The following is a 15,739-nucleotide window of genomic DNA, read 5'->3' as shown; positions in this document are numbered from 1 at the left end:
CAACCCCAGACGTTGATTAAATAAAGATGATTCAAAGCGTTTTCCATGTAAATCTTAATTCAGAATTATTATTTAAATGTAAACTCAAAGGAGAATATTTTAATTCAGAACTATTTAATTCAGAACAATTAATTCTGAATTAAAAAACATCATCCTCTACACGGATCTGACCTGTAATTTGGCCTTGTATTGTCGCCTGCTTGACTCCACGGAGGCAGAAAAGTTTCAGCATTCCAGGTAAATCACTAATATCTCCATGGAAACAAGCAGGTGGCCGACCCTTCATCAGAAATGTTACGTAGCGCGTCTTTAAGGCAGGTCTTACCATGACGTAGTGCCGCTGCATCTCCGTCTTCTCGCTGGCCAGTTTCTCGCATTCCAGCTTCAAACTGCAAAAAGACAAAAAAATATATTAAAACAATAAATTAGGGCTGAAACGAGTTAAATCAGTTAAGTGCAACAAATCGACTAATTTAATAATTTTTTAATCGTTTTATGAGCTACACACAGACTCTAAACCGGGTCATTTGAAAAGAGAAGAAGTTTATGACACAGACAGAGCAGCAATTACCCCAAAACACCATCAGAGTATGTCAAATTAGTGTTTTTAATGACCAACCGTGTAAATGTACGACAGTTTATCTACAACAGAAGAAGCAACAGAGTTCTCTAGTAGGTCCGGGTGTCGTTAATAAGTTGCCGATACGATACATATCTCGATACAGTGAGTTTTTGATACGATATATTTTAAATTAATTCGATACCGTTCAATAAATAATAAAGTCTAACTCATGTCTGTCTTTGTTAAACCACTTCTTGTGCAAAGTTAATATGAAACACAAACATGTTAATCATCAAAACAGTGAAAATGTCAAATGTGTCGAGTTTCTTTCCTCTAAACAAGCAACAAAACTGTAGCTGTAAGAAAATAATTGAGTAAAATATACCAAAAATACTCTTGGCGATATATCAATACTGTATCATCACATTAAACGATACGATATATTGATATTCCAATATTTTTGCACACTTCTGCTCTGTAGTGACATCACTTTTGCTTTATATATATGAAATTGATCAAAAACATAATATTCACGGGCTTTTTGCGATCTATGACTTATATATGACGTGAAAGCGTAAACGCCAGAATTAACGATTACCAAAATAATTGTTAGTTGGAGCTCTTGTGTTATTAGAGAGTAGCAAAATGTGCTTTTAAATATTCATTTCAGCTGCCCACATCTGTATTAAATAGGGCTGGGTATCATTAAGAAGTTGCCGATACAACACAGTGAGCTTTCGATTCTATACGATTCAATAAGATATATTTCAAATTCATTCGATACGGTTCAATAAAATATAAAGCCAACTCAAGTCTGTCTTCGTTAAATCATTTCTTGTGCAAATTTAATATGAAACACAAACATTTTAATCATCAAAACAGTGAAAATGTCAAATGTGTTGAGTTTCTTTCCTCTAAACAAGCAACAAAACTGTAGCTGTAACAAAAAATAACTGAGTAAAATACACCAAAAAATACGTTTGGCGATATCGATAGAGCAGCCCATGATATCGATACTGTATCATCACATTAAATGATACAGTATATTGATATTTCAATATTTTTCTTTCATTCGATACGGTTCAATAAAATATAAAGCCAAACTCATGTCTGTCTTTGTTAAACCACTTCTTGCGCAAAGATAATATGAAACACACACGCTTCAATCATCAAAAACATGATGAAAATGTGTTGCGTAATCTCTGAACAAGCAACAAAACAGTTTTATTAGCCTGATTCATCAGACGGTTTCACTTTGTGGAAACCGTCTGACCTCGACGGTAGGCAGGCACTTTTTTAAATTAACCAATCGCTGCTGTTTGGTCGTGACGCATGTAACGGGGCTAACTGGTATATTAAGCTTTTTCCAAATCCAATGTGAAAGAAGGGCATGATAAAATTCACCAAACATTCTCTTTGTTTTGGCTTTAAATCCTCAATCTTGGGAATCGTTGCCAACACAGAATGTACGCCTCTTCGCTGACTGGCTGGTGCTCTGCCTCACACTTCCAGGATTTTTGCGAACCGTCTAGTGCAGGGGTGGGCAAACTAAGGCCCGGGGACCATATGCGGCCCTTTAATCTTTTTAATCCGGCCCGCCTAAATTGAATAACAATAATAAAAGTCATTTCAATAAATAGTGAATACTGTGAGACTTGAAAGACAGATTTTTTTTGTAATGCTTTGTAATAATGTTCATTTATGGGATATGTTTTTCTCTTATGAGGTGGATTACCAAAAAACTCCATTCCATTTGCTCCTGGTCCAGCTCTTCCGTAAAATTTTAGAACCCTTTGTGGCCCACGAGTCGAAAAATTTGCCCACCCCTGGTCTAGTGTATTTTGATTCTTGACCTAGTCCCTGGAGAGAAATGAAATTGAGCAGAGGCACTAGGTGGCACCAACCTGAATACAAAACTGTAGCATTCTAACAAAATAATTTAGTAAAATATTCCAAAAAAATACTCTTGGCGATATATCGATACAGTAGAACACGATATCAGTACTGTATCATCACATTAAACGATACGATATATTGATATTTAGATATTTTTGCACACGCCTAGTATTAGATATAAGGCTGCGTTCAGACTGCAGCCTGAAGTGACCCAAATCCGATTTTTTGGCTCCTATGTGACCTGTATCTGATCTTTTAATGACAGTCTGAACAACACAGATCTGATTTTTTCAAATGCGACCCAGGACACTTGGATATGTGCTCCTGAAACCGATACATATCTGATCTTTTGACATGCAACTTCAGTCTGAACGGTCAAAGTGCATTCATTCGACCTACACGTCATCAACAAGCCACAAACGTCACTATTCTGCGCTGAAGTAGGCGAAAATTGTTAATGAACTCCGTGTCACTGAAGCGAAGCACATCACCACTCACCACTCTTGGCTACGTCTCCACATCCACACGTTCCTTTCAACAGACGTCCCTGCCGCTGTCCCACAAAACACCACGGCCAAAAACCTCGTCCTTCTCCTTCTCAATCTCCTCCTTAAAACAAGTAAGTTGTTCATGTTCTGGCTCCGGTACGAGAGAAACTTTAAAATCTCCAGGTGCTCAATGCTCGCGTCCATGTTTGGACAACTTCCGTAAACACAGAGCACGCTCGCTGCGGTTGACATCGTTGTGTCTCCAGTGCACATCAGGACACTTTTGGGCCGTTTAACGTTCACACTGGAGTCACATACAAGTCACATTTAATTGGAAATGTGAACAACCTCGCAAAAACATCGGATTTCACCAAAAAAAAAGGGAATTGAGCGTTAAGCCCTGCAGTCTGAACTTAGCCTAAGTGGCGTATAGAACGTTGCGGTGTTATTCATCGACTCCAGCAGCGAGAAAAATATCGAATAACAGCTCAATATCTGCTCAACAAATCCACAGAGGACCATCCGTAAATCGTCTCCTGCAGTTGTTCTAACTTCCCTCTGAATGTTTAGGTAAAAATCACTCACTGTAAACATTTGGGAAGTGTCACCTGTTGCTGCCCCGGACCCTGTAATAGTCGTTTACACACACACACACACACACACACACACACACACACACACTTTACTGTATACACTTCTGCAGCTTTGTCTACAGACATCAGGGAAAATAAATGAGTGATTTATGAAAGACCGAGCCCACACACCACTTTTTCTCTCTCTCTCTCTCTCTTCCGCCTCACTCCAGTCCAACTCATCTCTCTCTCTCGCTTTTTCTTTCTTAGCTCCAGCTCTCTCCTCCCTTCTCTCCCTCTCTTTTTTCTTTCCTTCCCCTCTTACCTCTCTCCTTATTTCATTTTCTCGCTGTTTTTCTCTCTTATTCGTTTACTCTCCTTCCTTTCTTCTGTCTCGCCCCACTTCTCTTGCCCTCCTTCCTCTTTCCCCCCCCTCTCCATGTCCCCCTCTGTTTTATTAGACCTCGCTCTCTTCCTTCTCTCCCTCTCTCTCTCTTTTTTCTTTCTTCTCATCTTTCCAACTCTCCTCCCTTCTCTCTCTCACCCTCTTTCGCCTTTCTCTTTTTCTCTTCCTTTCTTCAGCCTCCCTCTCTTCTCTTGGCCACCACCACTCTCTCTCCCTCTCCATCCTCTTCTCTTCCTCCTTCCCTGCTTCTCTCCAGTCCACCTCATCTTTCTTTCTTGCCCCCGCTCTCTCCTCCTTTCTCTCCCTCTACTTTTTTTCTTCTTTCTCCTTCTCCCTACCTCTCTCCTTCCTTCACTCTCTCCGTTTCCTTTCTTCTGTCTCACTCCACTTATTTTGCCCACTACCCCTCTCTCTCTCTCTTTCTATCCCTTTATCTCCCCTCTCTCTCCCTGCCTCTATTCGTTCTCTCTTCTTCCCTCTCTCTGCCTCACACTGTCTCCCTCTCTCCCTCTCCTCCCTTGTCTCTCAGTGTCTGTCTCTCACCATCTTTCTCTTCCCTCACTCTCTTCTTCTTTTTGGTCTCCCCCCCCTCCTCTTCCTTCACTCCTCCCTTTCACTTTGTCTCTCTTTCTCTCTCTCCATCCATATCTCCCTCTTTTTCTCTCCTGCATTTGTCTCTCTCAATGTCTGTCTCCTATCCTGATTCACTTCTTCCTTTTTGGTCCCTCTCTCCTCTTCTCTCTCTCTCCACCTCCCTTTTTCCCTCTTCCTTCCTTCTCTTTCTGTCCCCTCCCTCCCCTTCTTTCCCTTCTTCCCTCTCTCCACCTGACGCCGTCTCCATCTTCCTCTGAGTGTCCGTCTCTTACCCTTTTTCTCTCCCCTCACTCCCTTCTTTCTTTTCAGTCTCTCCCCCCCCTTTCCTCCACACCTTTTCCAACTCTTTTTTTTCTTTTTCTTACCCCTCTTTCACTCCTTCTCTCTACCTCACTCCATCCTTCACTTTCTCCGATTCTCTCTCATTTCCGTCCTCTGTCTCACCTCCTCCAACTCTCTCTCCCTCCTCTTTTTTCCTATCCTCCCTCTCTCTTCCTTACTCTCTTCTCCTCCTCCTCTCCCTCCTCTTTTTTCCCCTCCTTCCTTCTCTTTCTGCCCTCCACCCCTCTCTCTCTCTCTCCCTTCTTCCCCTGACACCGTCTCCATCCCCCTCTCTCCTTCTATTGCCTTCTCTCTTTCAGTGTCCGTCTCTTACCCTCTTTCTCTCCCCTCACTCCCTTCTTCCATTTCCCTCTCTCCCTCTACTCCTTTTCCAACTCTTTTTCTTTCCTTTCCTCTCTTTCACTCTCCAACTCCTTCTCCCTACCTCTCTCCTTCCTTCACTTTCTCTGTTTCTCTCTCATTTCCGTCTTCTGTCTCACCCCTCTCCACTCTCTCTCCCTCCTCTTTTTTCCTATCCTCCCTCTCTCTCTTCCTTATTCTCTTCTTCCTTTTCAGTCCCTCTGTCCTCCTCTTTTTTCCCTCCTTCCTACTCTTTCTGCCCTCCACCCCTCTCTCTCTCTTTCCCTTCTTTACTCTCTCCACCTGACACCGTCTCCATCTTTCTCTCTCCCTCTATTGCCTTCTCTCTTTCAGTGCCCGTCTCTTACCCTCTTTCTCACCCCTCACTCCCTTCTTCCTTTTCACTCTCTCCCTCCTTTCCTCCCTTCAGTCCTTTTCCAACTTTTCTTTTCTTTCCTTCCCCTCTTTCAATCTCTAACTCCTTCCCTCCTTCCTTCACTTTCTCCGTTTCTCTCTCATTTCCGTCTTGTCTCACCCCCTCCTCTTTTTTCCTATCCTTTTCTTTCCCTCTCCCTCCCTCTCTCCCCTTTCTTATCCCTCTTTCTCTCTCCGGCCTTGTTTCTCTCAAAGTCCGTCTCCTATCCTCACTCGCTTCTTCCTTTTCAGTCCCTAACTCCTCCTCCTCCTCCTTCTTCTTCTTTCTCCGCCTCGTGTTTTTTTTCCCCTCCTTCCTTCTCTTTCTGCCCCTCCCTCCCTCTCTTCTCTCTCTTCTCATCCATCCATCCAGACAGACCTACCGCAGAGTGTGTGTGTGTGGATCAGGGTTGGAGCAGTGGCTGAGGCTTGGCTTGTTTTCCTTATGGTGAAGGGAACGACTGTGGTCTGGCCCCAGTTTTAATGTTAAACCAGAGACGACAATGAGAAAGTTACACCGGCTCATAAACACCGGGCCGGCATCTGTGTTTGGGTTTGCAGGACTCACCGGGCAGGACCAAGACCACATGCAAGGGCTCAAAACTGGTACTAATCCAGGACTAAGCGAGGACTAAATCTGGACACGGACCAACCAGAGTCTAAACCAGGGCTGAAGCGGGATAAAAGGACTAAACCTGGTGTAAAAAGAGTCTAAACTGGGACGATAGAAATTAATTGGTTCTAATCCAGGACTAAACAAGGACGAAATCTGGACATGGACCAACCCGAGTCTAAACCCAGGCTTATTCAGGATAAAAAGGACTAAATGTGGTCTAATGCGGGTCTAAACTAGGACTATAGAACTAAAATGGGTGCTGATCCAGGACTAAACAAGGATGAAATTTGGAGATGAATCAACCCAAAAGTCTAAACCAGGGCTCATTCAGGATACAGAACCTGGTCTTTAGAAAGGGTCTTAACTGGGACTACAGAACTAAAACTGTTCCTAATCCAGGATGAAATCAAGAACCAACCAGAGTCTAAACCAGGTCTGATTTAGGATAAAGTACTAAACGTGGTCTTAAAAAAGGTCTAATTTAGGACTACAGAATTTAAACTGGTACTAATCCAAGACAGGAAGTCTAAACCAGGGCTCATTCAAGATAAAAGACTAAACCTGGTCTCAAAGGGTCTGAACAGCGACTATAGAAATTAATTGGTACTAATCCAGAGCTAAACAAAGACGAAATCTGGAGATGGACCAACTCGAAAGTCTAAACCAGGGCTGATTCAGAATAAAGATCCATTTGAAAGGGTCTTAATTGAGACTACAGAACTAAAACTTGCCCTAATCCAGGACTAAACAAAGATGAAATCAAGAACCAACCAGAGTCTAAATCAAGTCTGATTTTGGAATAAAATACTAAACGTGATCTTAAAAAAAAGGTGTAATTTAGGACTACAGAACAAAAACTGGTACTAATCAAGAACGAAATTGGAACATTAACCAACGCAAGTTTAAACCAAGTCTGATTCAAGATAAAGGACCAAACCTGGTCGAAAAAGGGTCTAAACCAGGACTATAGAATTGAAATGGTTCTAATCCAGGACTAAACGAGGACTAAATCTGGAGATGGACCAACCCAAGTCTAAACCAGGGCTCATTCAGGATACAGAACCTGGTCTTTTGAAAGGGTTTTAACTGGGACTACAGAAATAAAACTGGTCTTAATCCAGGTCTAACGTGGGACTACAGAATTTAATTGGCCCTAATCCAGGACTAAATAAGGACGAAATCAGAAAATGAACCAACCAGAGTCTAAATCAGGTTTGATTTAGAATAAAGTACTAAACATAGTCTTAAAACAGGTCTAATTTAAGACTACAGAACTCAAACTGGTACTAATCCAGGACTAAATCAGGACATTAACCAACCCAAATTTAAACCAGGTCTGATTTAAGATAAAGTACTAAACGTAATCTTAAAAAGGTCTAATTTCTGACTATAAAACTAAATCTGGTACTAATCCAGGACTAAACAATTACACTGGTCTAAAACCGGTCTAAAACTGGGACTGTAGCACCAAAACAGGTAAATGGACCAATGCAAGTCAAGTAAACCAGGACTGATTGAGGATAAAAGGACTAAACGTGGTCGAAAATGGATCTAAACTAGTACTATAGAACTAAAACTGGATATATTGGACTAGGGATGGTCCAATTTGGATTTTTTATGAATATTCGTCTTGATTTTGTTTGCCAAAATCAAGATTCCTTTTCTGAAAATCAATAGTAAGACGCACAAACTGAAGTAGTTATAGTTGAGTGCACAAATTCACTTATCCCTTTTGTAAAAAAAAATATATCTCAATGTTTTTTCTTGTGTGTGAAGATAAAACCACATCTTTAGCTCTTCTATTTGTGTTAGAAATAGAAAAAAAAAAAAAGAAGTTTCAACAATTTCCACAACACAATCACTTTAGAGTCCACTCATAATATGAAACATGACAAAGGTCTGACCGTGAAGCCAATGAAACTGGTCTGAACCGGTCTAAACTAGGACTAAACCAGGTCTACAACTGTGCCTTAACCAAACCTGAAACCAGGACTGAGCCAAAACAAAAAGGCAATTCAAGACTAATGGGGCAGCTGATATTGTTGGTGATACAATCTGGCAATTGCTTACTGCCGCTGTGTCTCTTGGCAAAACCCTCGTAGCTTCGGCGCGTTTGGGAGAGCGTCAAAACAAATGGAAAGACAAATATCCAGCCGGTTTAAATTCACATATCCCGTCTTTGTGTACTTTACTAATATCTTTAAATCTAAACTAAACACCGCGATAAACTCGTCCTAAACCACGACTTAAAGTAGGACCACACAACGACAGGAGGAGCTCGCGAAACTCGACCAAAACCGGCTCAAAAATGGATCGTTTTAGATTCTAGACTAAGAAGGTCATACACAATTGGGCAGATAATGCAATTTGGGGTTGAATTATGCATAAAATCTGCCAATTCTGAAGTTTAGACCTCCAGAAACATTAAGCTGCAGTTGTTTTTTCATTCGTTTATCAGTTCAGTTTTCTGTCAAATGTGAATTTTTCTGTACCCTGAACTACTTATGAGTCGACTAATTATTGTTTTAGGAATCTATAGGGATGAGAATGATGAATGAAGATGCTTTTTACTAGTATCTACATCGTTATTTTTGAGATCCTAATAATAAGATCCAAATCATTTTGAAAGCTTTGGCACATCGCTGTAAGTAATTGTTGCACAGGGAAGGTCTTTAGTCGACTAAGAATGTACTTATGCCTGTCTAAAAGTGAGTAATACAGACAAAAATGTATATAATCGCTGTATTTTTTTAATTTACTTTTCTATACTCAGATTTTAAGAATGCATCAGGAATGTGCTAAGATGTGTCTGTAAATGTGTTTGTTGAGGTCAAGTGTCATACAAAACAGAAATGGACCAAAAATCATCTATTTAGACAAGCTTTTGATGTTTAACTCGTGTCAATACTGTTTTTATATTTATTATATTTTCTTTTTTGACTGTTTTAATGTGTGTTCTGTAAAGCGTCTCTGAATGTCTTGAAAAGCGGTATATAAATATGAACTACTACTCATTTTAAAAATAATAAGGGCTGGGCATCATTAAGAAGTTGCCGATACGATACATACCTCGATACAGTGCACTTTTGATTTGATTTGACATATTTCAAATCAATTCGATTCGGTTCAATAAAAGTTAATGGCTAAATCATGGCTGTGACACTAAAAGTCTTTGTAAAACCAATAAAGTTCATATGAAACACGCCCATTTCAATCATCAAAACAGTGAAATGTCAAATGTGTCACATAAACGAGATTCCTTCTTCTAAACAAGCAACAAAACTGTAGTGCCGTAACAAAATAATTTAGTAAATATACCAAAAATACTCTTGGCAATATATCGATACAGCAGCCCACGATATCGATACTGTATAATCACATTAAACAATACAATATAACAATATTTCAATATATTTACACACCCCTAATAATAATAAAAAATATTCATAAGGATTATAATAAATGATAATATTAAATTATGGAGAAAAGTACAGAAATATCACTTTGTATCTTTGTTTGGGAGATTACGTTTACTTGTTTTTTGTTAGTTTTTTTTTAAAGGTCAAAATAAGGTTTTATTTATAGACAATACACTCGTTGCGCTAATATTGCAGTTTTCCAAAACAACAATTACAATATTATCAGTTGATACTCTGCAGCCGACGTCATCCACCGTCCCTGGGGGTGCGATGCCAACTGTGAGCATGCTCCATCTGAGACTTTAATCTGAGCTTTATTTTAACGTAATCTGACCAGAATTAACCGACTTAGTTTTACTTAGAATTACAACAGATGAGTTGATTTGTGCTGTTGAACAAGCCGCTCTCAAACAACGTTACAGTCACACGCCGACTGGCATCAGCCGACAATTTTTCAGTTAGTCGCTCTGAAAATCGCCCGAACGAGACCAAGAACGGCTCCTGAACGTGTAGGGTTTAAATCCATACTGTATTTTCTCATGAGTTTTCAGATAATCTTAAAACATTTTTTGGCTGTGTTTGTGAACGTGTGCATTGTGTCTCCATGGTAACTGGTAAACGGTAAACATTCTGCCAATGCACATACATGTAGAACAGCCCCGGAGTGACGTCACTGCAAAGTAGGGCTGGGTATTATTGAGAAGCTGCCGATACGATATATACCTTGATACGATACATACCCCAAAACATAGGCCATGATACGATACATATCTCGATACATAGGCCATGATATGGTACATATATCGATACATAGGCCATGATATGGTACATATCTCGATACATAGGATATGGTACATATCTCGATACATAGGCCACGATACGATGCATATCTCATTAAATAGGCCACGATACAATACATATCTCGATACATAGGAAATTATATGATACATTTCTCCATACAGAGGCCACGAATATGATACCTATCTCAATATATAGGCAATGATTCGATACATATCTCGATACAGAGGCCACGATACGATACATATCTCGATACATAGGCCACGATACGATACATATCTCGATACATAGGCCACGATACGATACATAACTCGATACGATACATATCTCGGGAAGATCTATATTTCGATACATACTGAGACACACAGTCTACGATACGATACATATCTTGATACATAGGCCCGATACACAGGCCCCTGTACAATAGATATCTAGATACCGTGCACTTTCAAATCGATAAGATATATTTCAAAACGTTTTGATACGGTTCAGTAAAATATAAAAGCTAAATCGTGTCTGTGATACTAAAGAAACACGCCCATTTCAATCATCAAATCAGTGAAAATGCCAAATGTGTTGCATAAAACAGTTTCGTTCCTCTAAACAAACAACAACACTGTAGTACTGCAACAAAATAACTTTGCAAAAATACACCAAAAATTACTCTTACAGCAGCCCATGATATCTATACTGTATCATCACATTAAATACGATATTTTGATATTTTCACACACCCCTAGTGCAGAGTATCAACATTTCAATACATCTCCCAGCCCTGCTCCAATCTCTGTCAGAAAACTCACATTTAGGTCAAACATGACAACAATATACATTTAAATACTAGGCCTGTTACCCACCTGTGGTACTGAGCCTGTAGAAACTGGAACTCCTCCTTGATGCGGTCCAACGATTCGGGGATGGTGAATTTGAAGGGCTGCCCTGGGGCCTGGTGGGGAGTCTAACACACACACACACACATAAACACTGTTATTGAAATGATAGTTCCTTGTTATATGAGTCACTCTATGTGCATCTGGTGCCTCTAGCTCCAGGCTTAACACCAAACCATGTCAACAAGCTGTAATTATTACTGACTTTTAACATTTTATGATGCTCCGATAGCAGGGCCGGAAAGACGAGGCTAATAATCAAGTGGAGAACCAGGATGTAAACACGTAGTACCAATATTTAAACTAAATAGTAGCTTTCAAGTAAACGTTTTTTGGTAGGAAGTGGTCAAACAGGGTAATTTTTCACTGGTAGTTTGATAATAAGTAGCTGTTAAAGTCAAAATTATTAGTTTCACATCCATTTTCCATTTACATGTTAAAGTTCCATATTACACAAAATTGAATGGTGTTTTTTTCCCCTCAAAAACAGACCTAGACTTGTGTTTTTTGTTTCATTCGCACATGTTTGAGTAAGTTTATTATCAGTCTGACTGCATTTCCAAACCTCTAAATGCTCTCTTACACCCTGTGATGTCATGAAGTGGTAGTTTTCAAGTTAACAACTACCTTTTTACCTTTAGTTACAGTCGAGATTGGCAATTCCAGAGCTGAAATTATCCAGAAAATAAAGTATGGAGTTTAAAAACGTAGATGATCTCAGCCTAAATATGCAGAGTTTGAGTGTTTAAACATGTGCGAATGAACCAAAACACGTTTGTGATGAGGAAACTGCATTAAAACAGCGTGAAAATAGCGTAACACGGGCCTTTTAAGATAAGTGTTAAGTAGGGCTGCAAAACAATCACCACTACTGGATCTAACTTGTAACTTGCAATTTGCCTTATCTTTTAAACAGAAAAATGCAGCTGTACCAGTAGTTTAGACCTCTTCAAACACGTTTAAAATGCATGGGATTCTTGTCTGAGTTCATATTTCAGTCTTCCCTGAAATGTTAATAGTCCTGGTGTTGTTTACATTGTGAACTCTGCACAGGAACTTACTTTTAAAAACATAAAATCGCAAATCTAATCATGGTCACAAGCATGTTTTTTTTTTTCACCCAAACTGTGCGGCCCAGTAGTGTAAACCCTCTATATTTGGTAATAGTTTCGTTGTTTGCGAAGCCATTTCACGTCGCATGCCTATTGGTCACCTAAACCGCCCCGTACAGACTAATTGAACACAACTGGTTCTGCATTTAGAGTGGAACACGATACAAAATAGTCATTAGATTACAGCTCTAAGGCGACCAGAATATGAAACTACCCATTACACAAATACTTGCCTCTAACTTCTTATTTGCCTCCGTCTGACTACCGTCTATTGGTGGAGACGTTTTGGCTTTGTCTGGAATGTTTCACAGTACGGCATTAAACTTATCCAACCGCACACAGACAAGCAGGTAACGCCACAAGGCCGCATAACAAGTCAAATCTGTGGAGAGGCGAGCCCGGTCCAGTTCACAATAACAATGCCTGTTTTATCGAGGTATTTTTTGAGCAATAAAACGCTTTTAAAGGCGTGAAAGCAAAACAAAACACGCTTATTTTCATTGTCAACAAATGGAAATATGTGTGACAAGTCGGCGATTCAAATAAGCATTGACTATTTTTAGAATCTGGACTATACACTCTGAAAAACTGGCCAAAAGTTGTTTTATGAGAGAAACAGTGGCAATATTCAATAGAAAGGCAAAAGCAATGCAATTTTCCTCACATGAAACACATTATTTGTACAATTTATCGATCTAAAAGTTTAATTTACACCTTTATCTGATGTAAAAGTTTATCTATTTATGAAAATCTACATTTACAATTGAATAATCACTTGTGCAGTCAATTAGACATAAAAATAAATACCAACTAGTCAACTACCGATTAAGTGATCTAAGTTAAATGCTATACTACAGAACATTCCTGTCAAAATAATAACAAGCTCTCCATAAAAACAGGCAGACAGCAGAACGACCACACCTCCTGAAAAGTTACACCTTTAAAGAGCCCGTATTACGTTATTTTCTTATCTATTTTTTATGTTTCCTCATCAAAAACATACCTGGAGTTGCGTTTTTATTTCATTTTCACAAGATTAACACATAAATATTGCGTATTTAGGCTTTTGTCTGAAACTTAAAACATGCCGTTCCACCTTGTGATGTCATGCAGTGATACAGGAAGTGCTCGACTGCTTTCAAACTCCACACACTTTCAGTAGCATCATTTTCAGCTCTAAATCCGCCAATCTCTTCTGAACTAAAAAGGTAAAAAGGAGCGGTCAACTTGCAAAAAAAAATAAATACCACTAGGTGACATCACAAAGTGGAACGGCGCGTTTTAAGTTTCGGGGATGTAAAACTGATAGTGAACGATTACTCAAAACATAAGCGAGCGAGACAAAACGCAACTCCAGGTATGTTTTCGATGAGGTAGCAACATCATAACACGACTAAAAGCTCACGAGAGACAAATTTTTGGCCGGTCCACAAAAAATGAGCACAATGGACTAATTTGGGCCCGGGAGCCTCGTATTGGACACGTGGGTCCGGGGGTGAGGAGTCTTACCGGGTGGCGCCCCTGGGGAAACATGGTTATCAACGGCGGGGGGGAGGAGGTTGGATGATCTACTCTCCTTTAGGGCAGAAAAAAACGCAATAATAAGACGGGGGGACACTCAACGAGAGCAGGACCACCGGGGAGCATCCATCCGCCGTTACGGTCCCCCCCCCAACCCTCGTTAATTCCGAGGCAAACCGACCGCCCCGATGCTCCGTCCGAGTTTAACGAGCGATTAACGTGAATTGTGCACCCCCTTTGCTCCGCTCCCGCTTCGTTTTTAGCTCCAGCGGTAGTGGCGGTGGTCGTAAATCAACCGGAAAAACACGGGAAACGGCTCATTAGCTGGAGGGGGCGAGAGGAGAAGCGGCGGCGGCGGCGGAGGCAGAAGTGGAGGAGGGTAATAGTAGGAACCAGGTGAAGAATGAAAAGGCTCCTCCGTCCAACCACTCTCCGGCGACCGTTGTGCTGTTTATTGTGTACAACCCGGTATATTCCCAAGAAGATAGACGAGAAAACTGGCCAACAAGGGGGAAATTCAAGCCCGGTGACCACAAAGAAGTGCTCTCGGTAAGGTCAGCGGAAATCCACACAAGTTAATTGCGTTGAAGAGTCCCCACTTGACTCGATGCTGCGGTCGAACCAATTGTCGAGGCGTCCAAGCATTAAAAAAAAGAAAAAAAACAATCGTATTTTAGTTCCCAGTGTGTTTCAATCGACTTCCGTGCAGATTTATCGAGAAATAAACCCGCTTTTGGCTTGAAAACAACTACTCTCTCGGATACGTCGCTCCCCGTAGCTTCGCTTTACCTCAATGGCAACTTTCTCACGCGGTTTCACGCTCTCAGGCTAACCGACGCGCTGGGCCCGCCCCCTAAACGGCGCCGGGCCAATGGGAATCGCGGCTCCACGTGGGTCCATTATTGTTCGTCCAATCGGGGGCGCGGAAAGTGCCCAGAGCCGGTTGACCTCGTTGAGCTACGCTGGGGTTGACCAATAGGAACGAGGCGTCGCTAAATCCCAGGCATTTCGACCGAGGGGGCTTGGTTCATCTTGATTCGTGTAGTGTAAGTGCTTATTTTGACAATTAATATGAGTTTAATTGTCAAACTTAATTACATATCGGCTTAGACATGTGGTTAAGTCTCGTAAAATGGCGGTGGTTAAGGTTAGGATTAGGAATAGCTCTCCGGGTTAGGCCTTTTAATGTCTGCCTAACCCACTGTTTAATATTTCTAAGTAGTGACAATGGTTTTCTGCTTATTTTAACAATAAATGCGACATACATTTAGTTTACACCTTGATCTAAGATTATGATCGTGCGTCAGAACACGTTTCTGGTTGAGGTTATTATAAAATTAGTCTGTAGGGTGTTGCAACTCCAGGTACTGACTTTTTGCTTATTTTGGCAACAATGTCTGTTTAATTGTCAAACTGGATTGCAAAGTCACTGAGGTTGTGTTAGGTTAGGTTTCAGATAGACACACCGGTATTGCTAATTTCAGTTTGATAAGTCTAGTTTATATTATTTTAATCCCACTGAGCCAATCCTTAATCACCTTATCCTTCGCATATTTATTATACTGGCTACTTCGCTGTTGCAACACTGAAAATCCTCACTGTGGCCCCAACTGTCTGTGGGACAAATCAATCTTTTCTTATCTCGTTTGTACACAGGTAGAGACGACGGTTTCCTGTTTGTTTTGTCTTGTTTTGAACAAGACGGGAAAGGTTTAGAAGTAGAGTTTTGTTATGGTTAACACAAATAAGATGTTTATGCCAGCGTAATAA

At 40.5% G+C, this 15,739-nt stretch overlaps 1 protein-coding gene across 2 annotated transcripts in view; it reads right to left on the bottom strand.

The window, feature by feature from the left end:
• Positions 1-14,753, bottom strand: part of LOC110156389 (transducin-like enhancer protein 1) — a 92,892-nt gene extending 78,139 nt beyond the window's left edge. For both annotated transcript variants that reach the window (XM_055161207.1, XM_055161208.1), the window contains exons 1-3: positions 13,958-14,753; positions 11,304-11,404; positions 326-389 (exon numbers count right to left, since the gene is read on the bottom strand). In XM_055161207.1, coding sequence (XP_055017182.1) covers positions 326-389; positions 11,304-11,404; positions 13,958-13,981 — 189 coding nt within the window. In that variant the 5' untranslated portion in view covers positions 13,982-14,753. The remainder of the gene's footprint in view (positions 1-325; positions 390-11,303; positions 11,405-13,957) is intronic.
• Between the last annotated feature and the right edge of the window lie 986 nt (positions 14,754-15,739).

Source organism: Boleophthalmus pectinirostris, unplaced genomic scaffold, assembly GCF_026225935.1.
Source record: "Boleophthalmus pectinirostris isolate CB_2022bp ecotype Guang Dong unplaced genomic scaffold, ASM2622593v1 HiC_scaffold_4, whole genome shotgun sequence".
NCBI lineage: Eukaryota > Metazoa > Chordata > Actinopteri > Gobiiformes > Gobiidae > Boleophthalmus > Boleophthalmus pectinirostris.
The sequence above is the reverse complement of the archived record's forward strand: the minus strand, read 5'-3'. Positions and strand labels throughout refer to the sequence as shown.